Genomic DNA, 20,456 nt, shown 5'->3' with positions numbered 1-20,456 from the left:
CATGCCACAGTGCCTTGACGTGACACCCGTGCAGTGACGCCAGCTTGGACCAAAGCAGCTGGGAACCAGCAAAGATGAACCGCGGGGTTCTGCTCTCTGAGCGCAGAGGCCGCCACTCGCCTGTGAGCGAACAGACAGAGGCCTGAGCTGGAAACCACCAACTGCTTCTGCGATTGTTCCCAGCTGCCTGGCGCTGAGCTGTGGTCCCCGCCGGGGGCCGACCCCCAGCTCTGGTGAGTCAGAGAAGACAGCGGCTGCAGTGAGGAGGCTGGGAACCTGGAAATCACCCCCAAACCATGTATTAACTGGGCCAGGCACGGACCCACCCAGCTGCAATGAAAGCACCTGCTGGTTGGGCTTAGGACCCGGTGCTGCCTTGTGATGTGAACAGGAGCAGGGACTAAGTACCTCTCTAAGGCAGAGGGGAAGATACCAGGGCCCCAGGGATGGGGTGCAGGGAGCCCACGGAGGAGGCAGGGGGAGAGGAAGCCGCCCCCAACAGACTAGAGCCTGTGGTGGTTGCTGCCTCCTGTCTCTGGTTAGTTTCTGTGGTGAGCATCTCTGCAGAAAGCCAGGGGCGTAGGAGGAAGGAAGAGCAGCAGGGGTCGGGGGAAGGGGGGGCAGTAGGACCTCAACACTCCTTTTTAAGGTCTCGCCGGCTTTCAGAAGCGCTCACTGGCCCAGCCAGACCCCTCCGCCTCCTTCACTTGGGCTATAAAAGCCACCGCGAGAGCGCTAGCCGACCATTCCAGCGATCGTCGGGCTCCAATGGCTTCAATACTCATCCTCCCATTGCTCTTCGCTGTGGCCGCAGGTAAGAAGCGAGGGAGGGGTAGGCTTGCTTCCCATTCCCCCGCCTCCATTGCCAGGCCCCAGCTGGGAGCCAGCCAAGAGCGACGAAGGGTTTTAGGAGCCATGCGCTGCTAACGGGCAGGTGCATCTGCTTCTGGACCAGCGAGCTGGGAGGGGGCAAACGGAGTTATGGTCCAAAGGGCTCTGGGGTTTGCCAGCCAGCAGGTCAGGCCCAGTCACGCTGGTGAGAACAATGAGTCAATCAAGAATCGTAGAACATGGACCCAGCTGGCTCCGACAGGCGCTCAGCGGCATGGAGAGCTCTGCCCGGTAACACCTGCCTCGTGGCATTTGCTAATTTCACCAGCGCCCTAGCTGCAGGGATCAGGTGTTTAGGTCAGCGTCTCCGCTTTCCTTTCAGACAAAAAGGGATTTTTTCGCCCTTAAGGCTGAAGAGAAACACGTGGACCTCAAAACATGCCACCCCCAGGAAGCCAATAAAAAGACCCCCCCCCCCCTTGTTAATTTGAAATCTCATGATTTTGGAGGCCTGACTCCTGAGTTTTAGACACTGGGGGCTGACCGCTCTGCTCGCTGAGCTAGAAGAATCCACGGAGCGTGTCAGCAGAGGCGGGTAGCTGGTGAGTTGCTTTTGGATTTGCCTGCCTCTTCCTTTGATGCCTCTGATCTTGGGTATTATCAGAGGCAGGATCCTGTTTGGGCTGGCCCCTGGTTCTGCTCTGGTGGGCTGGCGAGCCACGAGTCTCACCGCGTTCCTGTGGTCAAGGCTCCCACCGTGCAGCTAGACCAGTTTTCCGTAGCTTTAGGGCAGGGACTGTCTCTTTGTTGTGTGTTTGTACATTGCCTGGCATAACGGGGTCCTGGTAATTCAAATACATCATCATCATCATATAATGTTCCTCCTGAGGATTTTGGGATGCTCCAGACAGCAGCAGATCTTGCTTAGCCCTTCCTTTTGGTATCTATTACTAGAAAAGCTCAGTTTTTTTTTTTCTTGCGCGTTAATGGAAAGGCTAATGAATGGACTTCAATGGGTCAGACACAGATTTGATACAGGAGTGGGTGGGTGAAATTCTGTGGCCTGCGTTGTGCAGGAGGTCAAACTAGATGATCATAATGGTCCCTTCTGACCTTAAAGTCTATGAATGACCAACTGGGGCAGACCCCTCCCTCCCCCCCCCCCCAGCATAACCCCACGGGAATCAACACAGTCACAACAGGAAGACACTAGTTCTGTACTTTCTGGAGAACCTCTGATCCTGTGGCCTGTCCTTGTAGTGTCTCTTTGGATCTTGAGACAAGGTGGAGCCAGCCCTGCTCCAGTGAGACTGACGCACACTGCGTGCAGAACGTGTTATTATCTAGAGTTCAAGATTTACCAGGCTGAATGGCAGAAACGCTGTGGGGCTGGCCGTGGGGACAGAGCGTGACACACCAGATAGAGGTTGGGAGCTCACGTTCTCCTGGGGGAAGTGCCCCTGGACCAGCTAGAGGGCGTTACAGGTCCGCAGGGCTCTGCGCACCTCACACTTGTCTCTTTGTTTGGCAGCGTTTGCCGGCCAAGATTTGGTTCCCGCGCGATGTTTGCAAGGACCCAAGTTCTGGTGCCAGGATGTGGCCACAGCCGTGGAATGCCAGAGAGAGCAGTACTGCACGAGCCTCTGGGCCGATGTTCCTCTGGTGAGTGCTGGAGCCGTCTCTCCTCCTCCCCCCTTTCTTTGGGCGGGTGCTAGAGCCGCGTCCCTGTCTCCTCCCCCCTTTCCTTGGGCGGGTGCTAGAGCAGCGTCCGGATCTCCCCACCCCCTTTGCATGCCGTGTCCTTTCCCCGCTTGCTGCCCATGCCGCGAGTGAGGGGAGGGGAGGGGAACTGACCGCAGTTGGGTGACAAAAGGTGGGGTGAGGGGGCAGCACGGAGGGGTGCTGGGTGCCCAGCCTGGGTGCTGCAGACACTCGGGGGCTAAGGGAGGGGTTCTCTGGGAGCGGAGCTCAGCATGGCCCAGAGAGGGGCTTTAGGGGAGACAGGAATGAAAATTCCTGAGCTCTGGGCTGCGTTAGCAATGCACAGGGTGCAGAAGGAGTTGGCTGGTCTGGCAATGGAAGGCGGGGGGGCTGGACGGAGCCACACGCATCGGTCAGAGAAGCTGGGCAGGAGCGGAAACCCCCTTCCCCCGTCTCCAGCTCTGCATGGCTTCCGGTCCAGCTGCCTGCACCCCCGTCCCAGTCCTGCAGTGCCCAGGTGGGGCAGGGAGAGGCGGTCAGGGCAACTGATGGAGCAGGGCCAGGAACAATCCCTGCTGCAGGAGCTGCTCTTGGCTGCAGGAGCCACTTATGACCCACAGGCGGGTCGACCCAGCCAGCTGCCCCCGCCCCTCTCCCTGCCCCCCAGCACCAGGGAGGAGCTGGGGCAGCTAGTGAGGCAATGGCAGGAGCCAGCCACTGCAGCAGCCCTTCCACTCCACAATCCAACTTCTGCGCCCTCTGCTTCCAACCCCACTACCCTCCCTTATCCCTTGCCCCTGGCTCCACCCCCTTGACCCCCACCCCAGGCCAAGATAGGCAAAACTTCACTTGTGTCGATGAGGAAGGTGGTCCAGTGTTGAAGGCACTAGTCTGCCCTGCCACAGACTCCCTGAGTGACCTTGAGCAGATCACTTTGTCTCTCTGGGGAGCATAGCATGGCCCTGCCTGGGGGGGGGGGTTGCTGTTGAAAGGATAAATTTAGAGCTGATTTCCCCCCCCCCCATGGGAAATTTCAAGTTTTCAGCGAAAATATTGAAAACCATAATATTTTGGTTTAGCAAATGCTGCTGCAGTGCTTCATGGGAGTTGTAGTTCAGGTGCCTTATGCACCCATTCTCCTCTATGGCTGGCTGTACTACATCTCCCATGATGCATTAGTCTCCCCTCTTATTGTGGCCGCCACCTCTCCGCAGTGCATCATGGGAGACGATGTTCAGCTGGGGAGCCTGGTCCATAGAGGAGGCTGGAAGCAGGAAGCACCTGAACTACAACTCCCATAAGACACTTTGGCATCAAAATATTTTGTTCGCTCTGTTTTTTTGGCTGAACAAGCGACATTTCCCACAGGAAGCAGACGCTTTCCGGGGACATTTCGCCGAGTCGAAAACTCAGTTTCCCACTGAAAAACAGCTTCAAGGGGAAACGTTCAACCAGCCTTAATAAATACACTGAAGTTTGTGTGGCGCTCCGAGATGGTCTTTGGGGCAGGGAGTGTGTCATTTTGTTCTGTGTTTGTGCAGTGCCTGGCACCGGGGCCCTGCCCCATAACCACCTTCCTAGGTGCTTCTTCAGTATGAATAATAACTAAGAATAATGATTAGGGCTAGATGAGCGCTTGAGATAGATAATGGCGGGTAGGGTTACCATATTTCAGCAAGCAAAAAAGAGACGTGAGGAGCCCCGCCACATCCTGCCCTAGCCCCGCCCCTGCCCCTCCCACTTCCCACCCCCCTCAGAACCCCCAACCCTTCCCCCTGCTCCTTGTCCCCTGACTGCCCCCTCCTGGGACCCCTGCCCCTAACTGCTCCCCAGGACTCCACCCCCTACCTAAGCCTCCCTGCCTCTTGTCCCCTGACTGCCCCCTCCTGAGACCCTCCCCCCATCCTAACTGGGCCCCAGGACCCTACCTGTACCCTGACTGCTCCAACCCTTATCCACACCCCCACCCCCAGACAGACCCCTGGGACTCCCACGCCCCATCCAACTACTCCCCACCCCCTGACAGCCCCCCCAGAACTCCTGACCCATCTAAACCCCTCTGCTTTCTGTCCCATTGACTGCTCCGATCCCTCTCCCCACTCCTGCCCCCTGACAGCCCCCCCCTCGCTCCTTGTCCCCTGACTGCCCCCTCCTGGGACCCCTGCTCCTAACTGCCCCCCAGGACCCTACCCCCTACCTGTACCCTGACTGCCCAAAACCTTATCCACACCCTCCCTCAGCCCCCCCCCGAACTCCCGACCCTCCCCATCTCTTGACTGCCCCATCCAAAACCTCCCTGCCCCTTCTCCGACCCCCCTGACCCTCTTGTTGTTGGCCTTCGCCTAATGTCTCTGTGAACTTGCTCAGGAACGGCCTGAGCCGTTCGTCCCGGCAGGCTGGCTGGCAGGGAAGGAGGAGTGTGGGAGGAGCTCCAGACTGCCGGAGGCGATCTGCAAATGCAGGGAGGGAGGGAGTGATCTCAGCTGCAGGGGAAGCAGAGGAGGGGCTCTCTCTGGCTGTTGGAGCCCCATGTAAGTGGCACCATCCGGCCGACTGCCCTGTTAGCTGCGCACACCCTGCATGGGGGGGGGGAAGTCCGGACATTTACAAATTCCCCTCGGACGCTATTTTTAGCTCAAAAATCCGGACATGTCCGGGGGAATCCGGACGAATGGTAACCCTAATGGCGGGGATACTGCTGCCCTGTGCTCAGAGGAGGTAACAATGGAACACCCGGCCCAACCCCTCTGAGAACCCCTATCGGGCTGGGTGTCTGCCTCTCCCTCCCCGCCCCCCGTTACTGCTGCCCTGGGCCTGGCCGCACTGGGCCCTGGTTCCATAGCTGCACTACAGGGTCTCTCGGTTCTCTCTGGGACAGTGGGATCAGCTGGAAGAGGAAGATGAGGCTCGGCCCCCTAACAAGAGGTGCACGTTCTGCACCCAGATTGTGGAGAAGCTCAAGTCGTTGATTGGTGATGACCCCGATGAGGTACGTCACCCAGTGCCTGTTGGCCAGCCCAGCGGTTAGAGGAGGGGGAATGAGGAAGTGTGTGGGAGGGGTGAGGAATGGTGGGATGAGGAGGGAGAAGGTGTGTGGGGGGGAGAGCAGAGGGCGTGATGGTGATGGGAGATGGGGGAAGGAGAGGGAGAGGTGGGGAGCGGACCGGGGGATGATTCCCTAGTTGATGGCGAAGTTATGGGAGAGGAGAGGGTGGGCGGAGCGCAGTGCCATAGCTCACGTGCCAGGGCTCTTGCCGCAGGACGCTATCAACAAGGCCCTGGGCTCCGTGTGCAGATCTGTGGGCAGACGCCTGGCCCGGCAGTGCAAATCGTTGCTGAAAAAGTACAAAGATCAGCTCACGGAGGGACTGCAGAACGGCGATGAGGCCGGAGACATCTGCATCAGCATGAAATTGTGCAAGGAGTCCCCAGGTGAGAGTGCGTAGGCCGCAGTTCATCCCCCACGGCAAACTTCGGCCCAGGCTCCTTGGGGCTTCTCTGAGAAACATCGACTGGGCTCTCCCTCTCCTGGCCCAGCAATCACCTCCACCCCAGGAATTGTCCCCTGCAAAGTTCACCCCCTCCCGTGTCTCCAGGGATCCTCCCCCGCCTTGTTCTTCCCCCATCCCCTGCATTATCCCGCTAGGGCTCAGCCGCCCCCTGGCCCGTCTCTGAGGTGCTGCACAGAGGATGCCTAGGCCGACCTGCCCGGGGGGCTGGAGCTGCTCTGACCCAGAAACGCTGGCTTTCCCTCCAGAGTTCTCCAACTGATGCCCGCCGCTTGCCCCGAGGCCACGCCAATTCCCCGAAGCTTCTTGCTGCTGCTGATTGCACAGAACTGGCTGGATGGAGCACGGCATAGGGCCAGCTGGGTACGTGGTACCCCAAGGCAGATCGCTGGGCTGGGGGAGCGAGGTGGGGGAGCGGGACCCACTGGTGCTCAGGTCTGGCTTATAGCACCATGCCCTGAAGGTGACGCTGGAGCAGCAGCCGGGGCTCCTTCACCCAGTGCTTCAGCCCGGCCCTGTGAGGGCTGCAGTGTCTCTGGGGCCCATGTGCTCCTTGGTCTGATGCCCTGGACGGCGTGGCTGCACACTGGGGACCGTCAGAGCTTAAAGCAGGAGCTCCACAGCTTGTGCTAAAGAGCCATGGCTCCACAGCTGGGGCTGCCCCAAGCTCAGCTCTAGGGATTGGGCATGGAGCAGGGCCTGGAGCACACACTGACCGCTACATGTACCCATGGGGATGGGTGCTTAGGGGACCTGCTCACCAGTGGGTGCTTCGAACGCCACCCAGGGTTATGAGCCCCAGGCACTGTGGGGTTTATGGGGGCCTAGTCTGGGCTGTGGAGGAGACGGTGGGTACAGCCTGGAGCTGAAGGCGGAAAGCAGGACCCCTGCTGGTTAAGCTCACAGGCTGTCTCCTGCATCCAGGACCACTGCAGACCGGAGCAGACAACCGGCGGACAGTGACTCTGCCAGCCCTTGGCCATCAGCTTGGCTCTGGCATCTCTTCTGCTGGATATCGTGAGCCGGTGCACGTGGGCACAGCACCAAGCCATGCCTATTTGCACCAGCCGGGCATCTGACCCATTTTTCCCCCCTGCTGCTTTTGGCTTCCTTATGAATAAAGTGCTTTGGACAACGTGTGGCTGGCTTCATGCCCCTGCTGGGCGGGGAGGGTGGGCAGGTGGAAACGAGCCTTTCGGCTCCAGTGCTGCTGAGGCTGCTTGAGAAACATTTGTCCCAGCCACAATCCTGCATCTCTCTGGCCTGTCATCTGCCTTTCCTTCCTGCGCGCCTTATCCCAGGGCAGGGCCCTGACGGCGTCACAGGCTGGGCGTGGGTGTGGGGGCCTTGGCCCCTGCAGCTCCTTCCCCCTCACCCCCCAGACAAGAGCGGGGCCTGGGAGCAGGAACGGGAGCGGAAGCTGTTGGCTCAGAAGAAGACGTGCCTGAGGACTGGCGAGTGCAGGAGGGGAAAGTGGCCACCAGTGAACGTGTCCCGAGCTCACCGTAGTTAAGGTGGAGGAAGATAAGGGACAAGGGGGGGGAGCCGGGGGGAGATGGTGACTGCGGGTATTGCCTGTTGGTCACCCAGCTCCCCTGCGCAGAGGAGCCTCCAGCCTCTCAGGTCAGGAGGCGATCCTGTGACAAACCTTCCTCTGCTGTGCTGGGGGGGGCCACACCCAGGGTGCGGACAAGGGGCCCCCCCATAGGGGTGAGCTTTGCATCTGAACCGTGTCTCTCCACCCTGCGGGAAGCAGCCTGGGGTTCCTAATGCCCCCTGCCTCCATCATGGGAGAGCGACCATACATGGCTTGCGTCCTCCTCCGTCCCAGAGCCTGCCCACCGCTACCCACTGGGGCCCACAGTGGACAGGCCCTTTGCATCCCAATCACCCACCAGTCCTTGTGCCAGGGTCCCCCTAGCCTTGCACCCAGTGCTTAGGGAATGGCCTTGAGCTGTGCCCGGCCCTTTGAAACAAGCCCTTAGCTTGGGGGGGAGAGATAGCTCAGTGGTTTGAGCATTGGCCTGCTAAACCCAGGGTTGTGAGTTTAATCCTTGAGGGGGCCACTTAGGGATCTGGGGCAAAATCAGTACTTGGTCCTGCTAGTAAAGGCAGGGGCTGGACTTGATGACCTTTCAGGGTCGCTTCCAGCTCTATGAGATAGGTATATCTCCATATATTCCCTCTCCAGCTTGGCCACAGATGGGGCTTCCCTCCCCCCGGTCACACACAGGTGGCTCTCGTTTGATGGGCTTGGGCTTTTATTTCAATGGCGCTAGGCGTGGGACACATGCTGATTGTCCGCATCACCTGTCAGTCCTCCTTCTCGTCGCCGTGGGTGATGATGTAACAGAGGGATTTGTAATCAATGTTTCCTGCCACGTCGATGGGCGTCACCACGAACATCTGCTCCACCTGGGCAGGAGAAAGTGGAGGTGGGGATGTGAGTTGTGGGCAGGAATCCCAGCGACTTTGCGGGGCAGGGCCCACGGGGGAGGCCGCAGCCTGGGCACCAAAGACCCGGGCGGCTGGTGGGCACCCAGATCTGCCACGGGGGTGGGGGGGCGTGTAGTGCAAAGCCACACACACACCCGCTTGTGTTTCCCAGTGCAGCAGTAACGAGGGGGTCCTGCCAACCTGTGGGGTCAAAGGCAGGGGGAGTTCCTGGGCCCCATAGATTGGGGGCGGGGGGAGAGCAGGGGCCGTCTCACCTCCTCCGGGGTGAACTTGTCTGCCTGGGTCAGCAGGAGCTGCTTAAACCTGCAACCAAAACGACGTGAGTGAGAACGCAGAGCCTTGGATTTGTGCCTACTGCCCCTGAGTGCCCAGCTTGGCCGGGGCCAGGCAAGGACTGGGGGGCTGGGGCCTAATGGGGGGTAAGGGCCAGGTGGGGCCTGGCAAGGGGCAGGATGGGGGTTGAAGGGGGCAGGGGCTGGAAGGATCTGAGAGACAGGGCCTGGGGGACAGGAGCTGGGTAAGGTCTGGAAGACGGGCAGGGTCGGGGGGGAGTGATTCCAGGGGCACAGGCCCCGCAGGACTAGACAGACCTGCCCACTGAACACAGAGACTTTTTTTAACCCCACATTTTCCGAACTGGCCTCAGTTGCTGGGACCTGTTCAGCCCTGCCCCCCCGCCATACCCCCTCCCGCCCCTTCCACATGCTATGGCAGCCTGCTCCACCCCCCCATGGCCATTTCCCCATTGGGGCGTGACAGGGAGGCCCAGCCAGGCCTCCTTCTGGCTCCAGCCCACGCCCAGTTTGGCCCAGGATACCCCCGGCACCAGGGTGGCAAAGAGCCGGCTCTGCCCCGCGAGCCATTGGGCACCTGGGAATCTGGCCCTGAGAGCCCAGCCTGAGACACCCTGAGCTCTGATTTGCAGCCCCCACAATGGAGGTCAGTCAGATCTGTGGGTGCGCAGCCCCCCCAAGACACCAGGCCAAGGGCATCTCCACCTGGGCTCCCAAAAGCCGAGGCCCCAGAAGCAGGGGCTCCTCGTGTCTCTGTGGGACTAGGGGTGCTGGGTCCCCCAGGCCTGCAACTCCCCCCACACACCCTGGCTTGGGGTGCTTTGACTCACTCGTCCTTGTTCACGTGGCCGGTTCCGTCGGGGTCGAAGAGTTTGAAAGCGTTGAGGATGGATTCCTCCGGGTCGGTGCCTGGGGGAGCAGGGGGGGCTGGTTAGCTCAGGATGAGGCCGAGGTTCCCCAGCCACATTCCCCTGGCTCTAGGCCCCCCCCCATGCCTGCCTCGTGGCGGGGGGACGGCCCTGCTTCTCTTCGCACTCTGAACCTGCAGGGCAGGATGAGCCGACGACCCTCCCTCTCCTCAGAGATGCTGGGAACCCGCATTCCCTGCCTGCGCTCCGAACGCTCTGAGGTGCCCAAAGCCACATCTCAAAGGGCAGCTGCACCCCCATCTCTGTGCCCCCCCACAAGCCCATTGCTGGGGGCGGGGTTCCAAAGACCCCAGCAGCTAAAAGCCGAGTTAAGCGGCAGCAGGAGACTGTATGACTTTCTCAGCATGGATCACGGTATCTCCAAGCCCCGTGGGGCCCGGCAGCACTCAGCCATGGCTCATGCCCGGAGCCTGCAACGGGGGACCCAGCCATGCCTAGGAGGGGATGCTGGTGAAGCTATTGAGGGAATTCCTCTTTCCAGGCAGGGCCTCGGGACCTTCGCTCTCCACTTGGAACAGTCACCAGCAGGGGAGAAAGACAACATGGGAGCATCCCGCACTGCGGGTGTAGTGCAAAGTCGTCTCGAGGGTGCCAAGAGCAAGTGGGCAGCAGAGCTGGGAACAGTGAGGATGCTCCAGCGGTGTGAGGGCGAGTCTGGGACACGGGAAACCTGTGCCACCCCAGTGTGACCTTGGGCAAGTCACCCAGTTGCTCTGTGCCTCAGTTTCTCCATCTGTCCCATGGGAATCATAACCCCGTGTGTGTGAGGATCAATACATGATGGAGGGTGAGGTGCTCAGATGCTCTGGCGATAGGGCCAGGGATGTCCGAGAGGTCGATAGAGCCCAGGTTGAACAGGCCCCCTCCAGCTCTCGGCCCCATTCGGCTCTCGGCCTACTCACCATTCAGCTTCTCCCCGAAGAGTGCGAGGAAGACAGTGAAGTTGATGGGGCCCTTCCCCTCCTTCAGCATCTCGTCCAGCTCCTCATCCTTCATGTTCAATTTCCCTGGTGAGGAGGGGAGGCCCGGTGAGAGCCCATCTTCCCCAGGACGCCTCTGGCCCCCCACCCAGAGCACCGTTCGCTTTCTGGTGGCAGGAGCGGGCCTTGCCCCATGGAGCCCCACCGCTGTTCAGCCGGAGGCCTGGACCCCAGCACAATCTGAGCAGGGAGGCAGCTCCAGCCAGGGAGCTGGCACATCATGCCATCAGATGACACAACCCACTCTGAGCTCTGTTCTCACCCTCTGCTACCTCTGGGCAGCACCCAGCACGATGGGGGGGGGGGAGCAGATCTCTGTCGGAGCAGGGCCTGGCATGACAGTGGTACCCCCGATCTCCATCGGGGTGTGTGCAGGGCCTGGCATGACAGTGGTACCCCCGATCTCCATCGGGGTGGGTGCAGGGCCTGACACGACAGGTCCCCTTGATCTGGGTCAGGGTGGGGGCAGGGCCCAGCAAGACAGGTCCCCTTGATCTCAGTCGGGGTCTATAGGCCGATCTCCGTGGCAGCGTCAGTGGAGAGAGCCACCTCCGCAGAGCCCCCTTTGATAAAAGCACCAGAGGGGCCAGGCCGGGATCTGAGGTGAACCCGGGCCTGCGCCTCATGCCGCTCTAGGAGGAGGCCCGCTTTGCCCCTGAGCCGGGCCCCTGAGCCCAGAAGCTGACCGCCTCACTCCCCCACAGTGCAGGCAAGCAGAGCCAGCCTTATCAGTGATGACGCATGGGGATGAAATCACGAGATGCCAAGCTCAAGTGCCCAGTGGAAAGAGCGTGCCTGCTACTTAATCAGCGGCCCTGCCACTAAGCAGCCAGCTCCCGCTGTCTGCCAAGGGGGCAGGGGGCTGGGTAGTTTTGGAGCTAGCAGCTGGCTTCCTCCATCGATTTGTAACATAAAGGGCTTGTCTTGTTAAAGTGGTGCTCCCCAGCCCCACCCGCTCCCTGGCGGTGCAGGATCCCCCAGCAGCCCACGCCCCCATTCACAGGGGCATTACCCACTGGCAGGACCCTCCTTTACTGGGCACCAGCCCATAGACCTGTGGTGGTTGAGAATTCCCTGCCTTTCTCCTGCTCCGAGGGCTCCCCTCTTCCTCAGACACCAGGGGTAGGCCGATGCTCTGGGGCGGGGTGGGGGGACGGAGCATTGGCACCACAGGGCTGAGGAAGCAAGAAGAGGCTTTTTTGCTCCTGGACTCCCAGCGTAAGTGCAGGAGCCTCCCAGTTTTGCTTTGAATGAACTGAAAACTCAGCCCTTTTTTCACATCCTGTGTCTGTGCAGCGCCTGACGCCACGGGGTCACAGCTGGGGAACTAGACTCCAGGCTGATACACAGGAATACCAAAGCAAAACTCGCACAAAGCTGCCGTGCCTGAGATTAAGGACTTTCAGACCCTTTCGATTCCAGGCAATGCACCGGGCCCAGGTTTGTTCCATATTGGACTAGGGAACTCACTTTCGCAAGAGATTGGGACAGCAGAGAACCTTCACTGCCTTCCCGCCAGAGGGCAAGCCACTCAAGCCGGAGGGGGTGGATGGAGGTAGATAGATAGATAGATAGGGTGTATGGAGATAGATAGATTAGATTAGATAGATAGAGGGGATGGATGAGGATAGAAAGATGGTGATGTCCTGACAGGTTTATCATTCTTTGGGCACCTCCATGGTCTGTGTTTGAAGCTTGCAGCAAGCTCCAGGCCCGGGGGGTTTGCTGAGGCCTGGCATTTCACAACAATGATTATTGGGGATAGCTTTGGTGCCTGCCCCTGGCCAAAGTGCATTGGGAGGGTGGGGGGCGAGGTGCTCACTCACCAAGCTGGGAATAGGTCTCCTTCAGGTCTGATTTCGTGATAATGCCGTCACGGTTCTGGTCGATGCAGCTGAATGCCTGGGAACAGAATGAGACGCTGAGCCCTGGAGCCTGGGCCTGCTTGCAGCCCTCGGCACCAGCCCCCTCACTCTCCCGGTAGGGCAGAACCTCCCTCCAGCTGGCATCTTCCCCTCTCCCTAGCCGTGCCCCAGCAGGAGTGGGGAGCTCCAGCCCAGCTTGCCATGGCTGAGTCCCTAGGCCACATTATTCCCTGCAGCCCCAGCATGGCCGACTTGTGAGTGTCACAATATCTTCAAGCTCCAGCTCCTGGAGTCAGGTGATTCGGGGAGAATCTTGGCTTTGGTTCCAACCAAGTACCTCGTGGTTGGGGAGAAGAGCTAAAAACGTGACCGCGAGAGGCTCAGAAACCAGCCGGCCAATGCAAAGTGTGGTATATTGCAAACTGTGTGAAAAGTCTGAGCTGTCACGTTAAATTATAAGGGGATTCCTGGTCCTGCTTGTAGGCTTGGGGGACTCTGCAGGGTAGCCTGTGATCTGGGTCCTGTGCAGTCAGTCTGCCTAGAGAAAGATGGGGTGAGTTGGGCCTCTCTGCCACAGGGAGCAGCCTGTTTTGTCTCTCTCTCTGGTTTTGGTTCTTGTGTGTTAAGCTTCTTGATTCTAAGACATAAAGTCGTGTTATGCTGCAGCCTTCCTGCAAGATGGCTGATGCTCAAGTTCTAGCTCGCTGTGTGTGTGCTGTGACTACTTGGGGGAGCTAACGCTGAATATTCCCCACTCTCTCTTTGCGAAGGCCATGGCCCTGACCCTTCTCTCACCACGGGCCATATCCCTGCATGGGTACCATGTGCATTGCCCAGGCTACCCTGCGTGCTGGCGTTCACACACAATGGGCCGCGGCACCCTCACCTCCTTGAACTCCTGGATCTGAGACTGCTCAAACATGGAGAAGACGTTGGAGGAGCCCCTCTGGGCACGCTTGGCAGCAGCTTTGCTTCGGGTCCCGGCTTTCCGGCTGGCCTGCAGGGGAAAGAGCCAATCAGAGTGCAGGGAGTCCTGCTGTCTCTGGCAGAGCCAATCAAAGCACAGGGAATCCTACTGTCCCCAGCAGATCCAATCAGAGCGCAAGGAATCCTGCTGAGCCCAGCAGAGCCAATCAGTGAGGAGCCCTGTGATGCGTTCCAGTGGGCACAAGCAGCAGAAGGGGAGCCCCTTGCTGGCATGAAAGGTGCCCCCTCTCCGGTGCCTGGGACCAGTGTGATTGAAACAGACAGTTTTAAACCACTGATAACCCCCAGCGTTCCAACTCCCGTCAAACCTCTCAGGGGGCAATGGGGCAGAGGGAGGGAAGGTGCTCTCTAGGGTAGGTATCTGCATGGGGGTGGGGCTGGGGGGGGGGTCAGCTGCTAGTGGGGGAAGGGCTCTGGGTCTGCGGGTGGGAGAGGGCTGGAGGGAGGCAAGGAAAGGTCACCAGTAATCTCAGGGATGCGGTGTTCTTCCCTTCCCTGCATTCTTTGTTCTTTGGCCGCATGGTCCCCACGGGGGCTGTAAGCTCTGGGGCAGGGGCTGGCTCAGGGGGTGGCACTGGCAATGGGGCTGGGGGGGGCTGGTGCTGACAATGGGGCTCTAGGGGGACAGCAGTGAGGCTTTGGGGTCTGCTGGCAGTGCTGGGGCTGGGGGGCACTGACAATGGGTATCTAGGGGCTGTCAATGGGGCTCTGGCATGGCCCGGGCAGGTCCCCCCAAGTTAGTGCCCTGCTGCATGCTGAGGGGCTGCTCCTCGCCTCAGTACGTGGGGGGCTGGAGCCGTTCTGAGGGGGCGCTCTCAGCACAGTGCCCGGATATCCCTTGCCTCAGGACAAGCTGGGGCTGGAATCGTTCAGGGCGGGGGGGGGGAGTGTGCTCTCAGCACATTGCCCGGTTCTCCCTCGCCTCAGGACGTGGGGGGCCTGGAGCCGTTCTGGGGGGGCTGGAGCTCTCAGCACAGCTCTCTCTCGCCCCAGGACGTGGAGGGTTGGAGCCATTTTGGGTGGGCGCTCTCAGCACAGGCCCCGGCTCTCCCTCACCCCAGGATGTGGGGGGGCTGGAGCTGTTCTGGGGGGGGGCTCTCAGCACAGTGCCCCTGCCCGCAGGAGTGGGTCCGACGGCTCCCACTCAGAACAGCCTTGTCCAGGAGGTTCCAGTGAGGGGCTGGGGGGCGGGGGGAGGGACTCACCATCCTGCTGTGTCAGCTCCGCAGCTCCTCCGCAGCGAGGGGGTGGCTGGGCTCCGCTATATACTGCTGCTTATCACCCAGGTAGCTAAATTAGGAGCAGAACAGGGGAGAGCGCCAAACTTGGCAGTCCCAGCGCAGAGCTGGCTGGGGTGATAAGGGCGGATGACAGCGACATTCCAGCAGGGTGGGCCCGGAGAGCCGGCTTGAGCTCTATGGAAGGGGTCCCCAGGCAGCTGCGGAGAACTGGAGTCCTTACGCTGGTCACATCCCGGGATTTCCGGGAATTTCTGACTGCGCAAAATTTGGTTTGGCTCCAAATCAGAACAAAACGAAGTCGAACGTTCCAGCGAAACACGGTTTTCGAAACCCGGCTCGTGGTTTGGGTCGACTGGCCCGTTCTGGGGTGGGGGTTGCAGCCGCTCACTCGGAGCCCCACCTGACTGTTTAAACCAGGGGTCGGCAACCTTTCAGAAATGCTGTGCCGAGTCTTCATTTATTCACTCTCATTTAAGGTTTCGCGTGCCGGTAATACATGTTAACGTTTTTTAGAAGGTCTCTCTCTATAAATCTATAATATATAACTAAACTATTGTTGTATGTAAAGTAAATCAGGTTTTAAAAATGTTTAAGAAGGTTCCTTTAAAATTAAATTAAAATGGAGAGCCCCCGGACCGGTAGCCAGGACCCAAGCAGTGTGAGTGCCACTGAAAATCAGCTCGCGTGCCGCCTTCGGCACGTGTGCCATAAGTTGCCTACCCCTGGGTTTAAACCATAGCTTCTGTTACTGACACCGGCACAACCGATACAATCCAGCTAGAAACGAAAAGGAACAGGCCGATGCAATTGGGTCGACACGGAACCTTCTTGAAATGCTTCGCTCACATTGAGTAAACAGCCGGGCCAGGGAGGCAGGGTGGCCTAGTGGCTACAGCACAGCGCCGGGAGGTGAAGTCGAACCCCGGCTTCAAGCTAGTCGTGTGCAGCCACATTTCGAAACGCTGGTGCCCCAGGTTCTGGGTTCCCCGCCTGGTGCACCCATGTATGGAGGCCACCCAGAGTTGTGGAGGCCAAGTATGGAGGCCACCCCTTATAAAAACGTTGCCCCAAGCCAGGCTGCTGGAAGGTCTGTGCGGAAAGCCCTCGGGAAACTGAGGCAGGAAGGAAGCGGGTTGAAAGTCAGCAGGGATGGTTCTGATTTACAGGGCCCCCCCTGGAGACCCAGCTTGGAGAGAGGCTCCTGCCTCATGCCCAGCCTCCAGCTCCTGCTGTGAAGGTTGCTGAGGAAAGGAATGCTTTGGCCTCCCTCAGCCCCCGGCACCGAGGTCACGCTCCGCTGGGGTCACCTGTTGCAGCACTGCACGCAGGCTTCCCTACCATGGCCTTCCCCAGTGAGCTGGAGAGAGCCAGCCATCGTGTGGCTTTGAGCTTGGAGCCAGCAAGGTTCATCTGGGCTTATGGCATCTCGGTTGCAGCAGCACTGGGCTCTGTTAGCCAATATTATTAAGCAAGCCAGAGCGCTTGTGCTAAACTACGACCCCAGAACTCCCAGCGTACTTTGGTCCTTAGGCTAAAGCTCTGTCCGTGTCTCCTCTACTCAGGTCCGGTTTCGGTGCGGCAACGTCTGAGCAGTGCCCCTGTAATCTCTGCTCCTCGGGCGGTCCCTTGATTTGCCAGAAGCAAGAAGTAGGTTCTGTTCAGGTTTGCCGGACGGGAGCTGTGGGCCAGGAAACCAGTCTGGGCCAATGTTATTTGCGCTTGGTGGTTTCTCGTCGTTTGGTTCTGGTTAGCCCAGATGACTCTGTAGCCTGAAAAAATAACTCTGAAGGCAGCTCAGGAAAAGGGAGTATGGGGCATTCCTTTTCTCCCTGTCCTAAACAAGTGGTGTATAAATCTGAGGCAAATTAAGCTCATATGTTAAAGCAGACACAACCTGAAAACTGCTGCAAGAACAGCTTCCCAGCACTGGGGAAACAATGAACCCTTTCCCGTTGGGGCTGATTTCTCTATGGGCAATCAAACCCATCAAGCATCAAGACAGCATCTGCTGTCTTATCAATGAAAGAGCTGACCCAATTGGCTCTCAACCCCCCAGCACTGCAACCTGCTCCCCCATCCAACAGACTCTCCTATGACCCGGCAGGCCCTGAGCCGTGATATTGTCCCAACCTCGGTTCCGGGGCTAATGCATTAAAGGCCAGTGAGGTCTCTGATCCCGCCAGCCCCAGTCAAAACTCCAGCTGGAAGCAAACGTGTTCCCGGCTCCACATTCAGTCCCCGCTCATGTCCAGGCCTGGGGGAGGGTTTGGATGACGGATATTAACCGTTAGCTAGAGGGCTCATTATCCCACGGTTATGCTAATGGGGAAGCCTGGCCCTGCAGCCAGGACTCGGGGTCAGATCCAGCACTGAGGAGCCCCAGCTCAGACGAGGTGGGAGCTGAGCTGAATTCTGGGCTCTGGCTCCCAGCATGACATCAGAAGAGCTGGGGTGCAGAGTGCTCCAGCCGCACCCCCTCCTATGCCAGCGCAGCCATCATGGCTGTGCCCCCGGGGGGCTCTGTGCAGCACAGTGTCTACTGCAGCCCCCCACGCTGGGGGGGGGGTCCCCGGGGGCCAGCTCCAGTGAAGCAGGGGATACAGGCCTGTGGTTTGCTCTCAGAGACTAGAGACGGCTCCACGCTGGCCATGCAGGATTCCTGGCCAGCTTTTCCCTGGGGAGCTGCTGCTGCGGGGAAGTTTATCCCATGTGCACACAGTGCTGGGGATGTTTGGCCTGAGACCCTGCCTGGGATTAGCCTCAACTCTCTCTGTCAAGTCTCATGGCATCTTCACTCCCCCCCAAGAAAAGCCACCCAAGGCCAAGTTAACATCACCTCTGAAGTACATCCCCTCACCTGGTATCCACCGCCCACCCCGACTCCCCTGGGCCACAACCCCTTTGGCCACGCAGCTCTGAAGTGACTGAGCCACTGCTGACTGGTGGTACTACAGCTGGATGAAGAAAGCGGTCGTCTTCTCTCCTTACAACTGAGGAACCAGCATCTCCCTCCCCTGGCCCGTGTGCTGAGTCGATGGGTCAGAACCAGGCACCGGCCCCTGGCTCAGTTGCACCAAACTCCGGCTTGGCTTCCGAGCCCTGCTGGGCAAAGGGAAATGCTCTAACTGACCATACCTGCACCGGGCTGCAACAGGAGGGGCAAGAGGTCCTGGGGCAACTGGAGAGCAGCTGAGAAGGGCCGGTAGGGGAGTCGGCTGGGATTTTACCCTCTTCCCCCCCCCTCCCAGCACATGCAGGCAGTGAGGAGACAGGAGCCCTCCACATCTCATGCCAAGAGCTGAGCGACTAAGATCCAGACAAAGGTCATCTCAGAAAGGCCCACAACCTCCCGGGCCCTGCCCGTGACATCCATCCCCAAGCACGGGGAAGTTGGAGGAGAAAGGGAGCCAGGATGCCTGGCTGCTTCTCTAAAGGGTTGAAAGCTTTTCCTGTTCAACTCAATTTCCCAAAGCTGCAGCTCCTAGATTCTGACAGACCCCCCAACCCTCCCCACCATCACTCTTTTCAGCCCACTGGAGACTTCTCCAAAGTTGGAGCAGTACTGAAACGTTGGAGAGCAGGAAACACCAAACAAAACACTCCACACTAAAATTCCAGTCATGACAGCTTTTTTTGGATGCAATTACAAGTTTGGTTGATAAAGGTACTAATGTTGAGGTAACATACTTAGACTACTACGGTAAGGTATCTGACTGGGTACCGCACGACATTTTGATTACAAAACTAGAACACTGTAAAATTAACGTGGCACACAGGACATGAATAAAAAGCTGGCTAATGGAGAGGTCTCGAAACGTAATTGTAAATGGGGAATCAGCATCAAACGGGTGTGTTTCTAGTGGGGTCCCACAAGGTTCGGTTCTTGGCCCTACGCTATTGAACATTTTTATTAACGGCCTGGAAGAAAACAAAATAATCGCTGATGAAGTTTGCAGCGGACACGAAAATTGGGAACATGGTAAATAACGAAGAGGACAAGTCACTGATACAGAGCGATCTGGATCACTTGGAAAGCTGGGCGCAAGCAAACAATATGCATTGTCATACGGCTAAAGGTAAATGTGTGCATCTAGGAACAAAGACTGTAGGCCATATTTACAGGATAGGTGACTGTATCCTGGGAAGCAGAGACCCTGAAAAAGATTTGGGGAGCGTGATGGATAATCAGCAGAACGTGAGTGCCCCATGCAATGCTGTGGCCAAAAGAGCTAATACGATCCTGGGCTACATAAATGGGAATCTCGGATCAGAGCCGAGCGGTTATTTCAACTCTGTGTTTGCCGCTGGTGCGATCGCTGCTGGAATCCGGTGTCCAGTTCTGGTGCCCACAATTCAAAAGAGAGGTTCATAAATTGGAGAGGGACCAGAAAAGAGCCACAAGAATGATTCAAGGATTAGAAAACCTGCCTTATAGCAAGAGACTCAAGGTGCTCCGTCTATTTAGCTTAACAAAGGGACGGTGAAGGGGGGACTTAATCCCCGTCTGTCAGTACCGACGTGGGGAACAAAGATTTAATACTGGGCTCTTCAGTCTGGCAGAAGAAGGTCTAACACGATCCCAATGACTGAAAGTCGAAGATAGACAAATTCAAACTGGAAATAAGGTGTAAACTTTTGACACTTGAGGGTAATTCACCACTGGAACAATTTACCAAGGGTCGCGGTAGATTCTCCATAATTAAATTTTCAAACGAAGATGCTAGATTTCTAACAGATCTGCTCTAGGAATGACTGTGGGGCAGGTCTTTGGCCTGTGCGAAACAGGAGGTCAGATCGGAGGATCACAATGGTCCCTTCTGGCCTTCAACGCTAAAAGGAACCACAAACATCCAGATTTCTGAAAACATCGTGCTTTGCGAAAACCAAACGGCAAGAAAAAAATCCCGATTCGGAGTCAGATTCCCTTGCAAACTTTTTCTGCCAACAATTCCAAAGGAAACATTGTTCGTTCCAAACTTTTGGCAGGAAAATTTGGAAATGAAAGCTGGATTCGAATCAGGATTTGGGGGCTTTTTTGACCCTCTCTAGTGGGAAGGATAAAGGACGCTCCCGTTCCCCGGTCCCAAAATATCATCCTCTTGTCGCTGCCAGGAACAACCAGGCTGCGTAGGAAGTACTGATGGCCAGGCAGCTCTGACAGCTCAGGGATGTGACGCAGACAGTGCCAGGAGTACACTGACACAGGGAGAAAGCAAGGGGCTGGGACCTGCCAGGACAGTCCTCTCTAGGGCCAGGAGCTTCAGAAGAGCCAGAGATCAGAGGGCAACTGCTGGCTTCTTCCAGACCAGACCTACAGCTGGCTCCTACATGATAGGTCTGGCATTAGGAAACATAGCTCTTGTATATTACCTACCACAGATGGCACTTGCAATACAATGCCCCTAGGAGCCCCGCAGAGGAGTAGATCATGCTATTTACAAAGGCTGTCTGGACGCTACATGTATCTTCTCTATTCTTATGTTGTGTTTTGATTGCATGAGGGGGACTTTAACTCAGGGATACGTGCCTCCCCTCCACACCTCCATGTCTGATGTGGGCAGGGTGCCATCACTAGGGATGGGTGGGGAATTATTTTAACATCAAACATAGGATAAAGTCTAATACGCTGTTGGGGTGAACTTCATCGCTACTAAACAGTCAGG

At 58.0% G+C, this 20,456-nt stretch overlaps 2 protein-coding genes across 6 annotated transcripts; one reads left to right on the top strand and one right to left on the bottom strand.

Moving 5' to 3' along the window:
* Positions 1-656: 656 nt before the first annotated feature.
* Positions 657-6,373, top strand: LOC117872867 (antimicrobial peptide NK-lysin-like). Its single transcript, XM_034761690.1, has 5 exons — positions 657-814; positions 2,363-2,493; positions 5,411-5,521; positions 5,793-5,964; positions 6,290-6,373. Exons 1-5 carry the CDS (start codon positions 769-771, stop codon positions 6,301-6,303), a joined length of 474 nt encoding a protein of 157 aa, XP_034617581.1. The 5' UTR covers positions 657-768; the 3' UTR covers positions 6,304-6,373.
* Positions 6,374-8,284: 1,911 nt separating this feature from the next.
* Positions 8,285-14,862, bottom strand: MYL7 (myosin light chain 7). Of its 5 annotated transcripts, none has more exons than XM_034761685.1 (8): positions 14,758-14,862; positions 13,452-13,562; positions 12,527-12,602; positions 11,717-11,875; positions 10,623-10,727; positions 9,622-9,700; positions 8,753-8,801; positions 8,285-8,456 (listed from the first exon to the last, which is right to left on the bottom strand). In XM_034761685.1, exons 1-8 carry the CDS (start codon positions 14,758-14,760, stop codon positions 8,355-8,357), a joined length of 684 nt encoding a protein of 227 aa, XP_034617576.1. In that variant the 5' UTR covers positions 14,761-14,862; the 3' UTR covers positions 8,285-8,354. The 5 variants fall into 5 exon arrangements, 4 of the variants coding, with proteins under 4 accessions (XP_034617576.1, XP_034617579.1, XP_034617578.1 ...); XM_034761686.1 differs by having other exon boundaries at positions 8,384-8,456; positions 8,679-8,801; XR_004644616.1 differs by having other exon boundaries at positions 8,421-8,456; positions 9,597-9,700.
* Positions 14,863-20,456: the final 5,594 nt, after the last annotated feature.

Source organism: Trachemys scripta, chromosome 2 (genome assembly GCF_013100865.1).
Source record: "Trachemys scripta elegans isolate TJP31775 chromosome 2, CAS_Tse_1.0, whole genome shotgun sequence".
Taxonomy (NCBI): domain Eukaryota; kingdom Metazoa; phylum Chordata; order Testudines; family Emydidae; genus Trachemys; species Trachemys scripta.
Note: the sequence above shows the minus strand (reverse complement) of the source record. Positions and strands in the feature narration are given on the sequence as shown.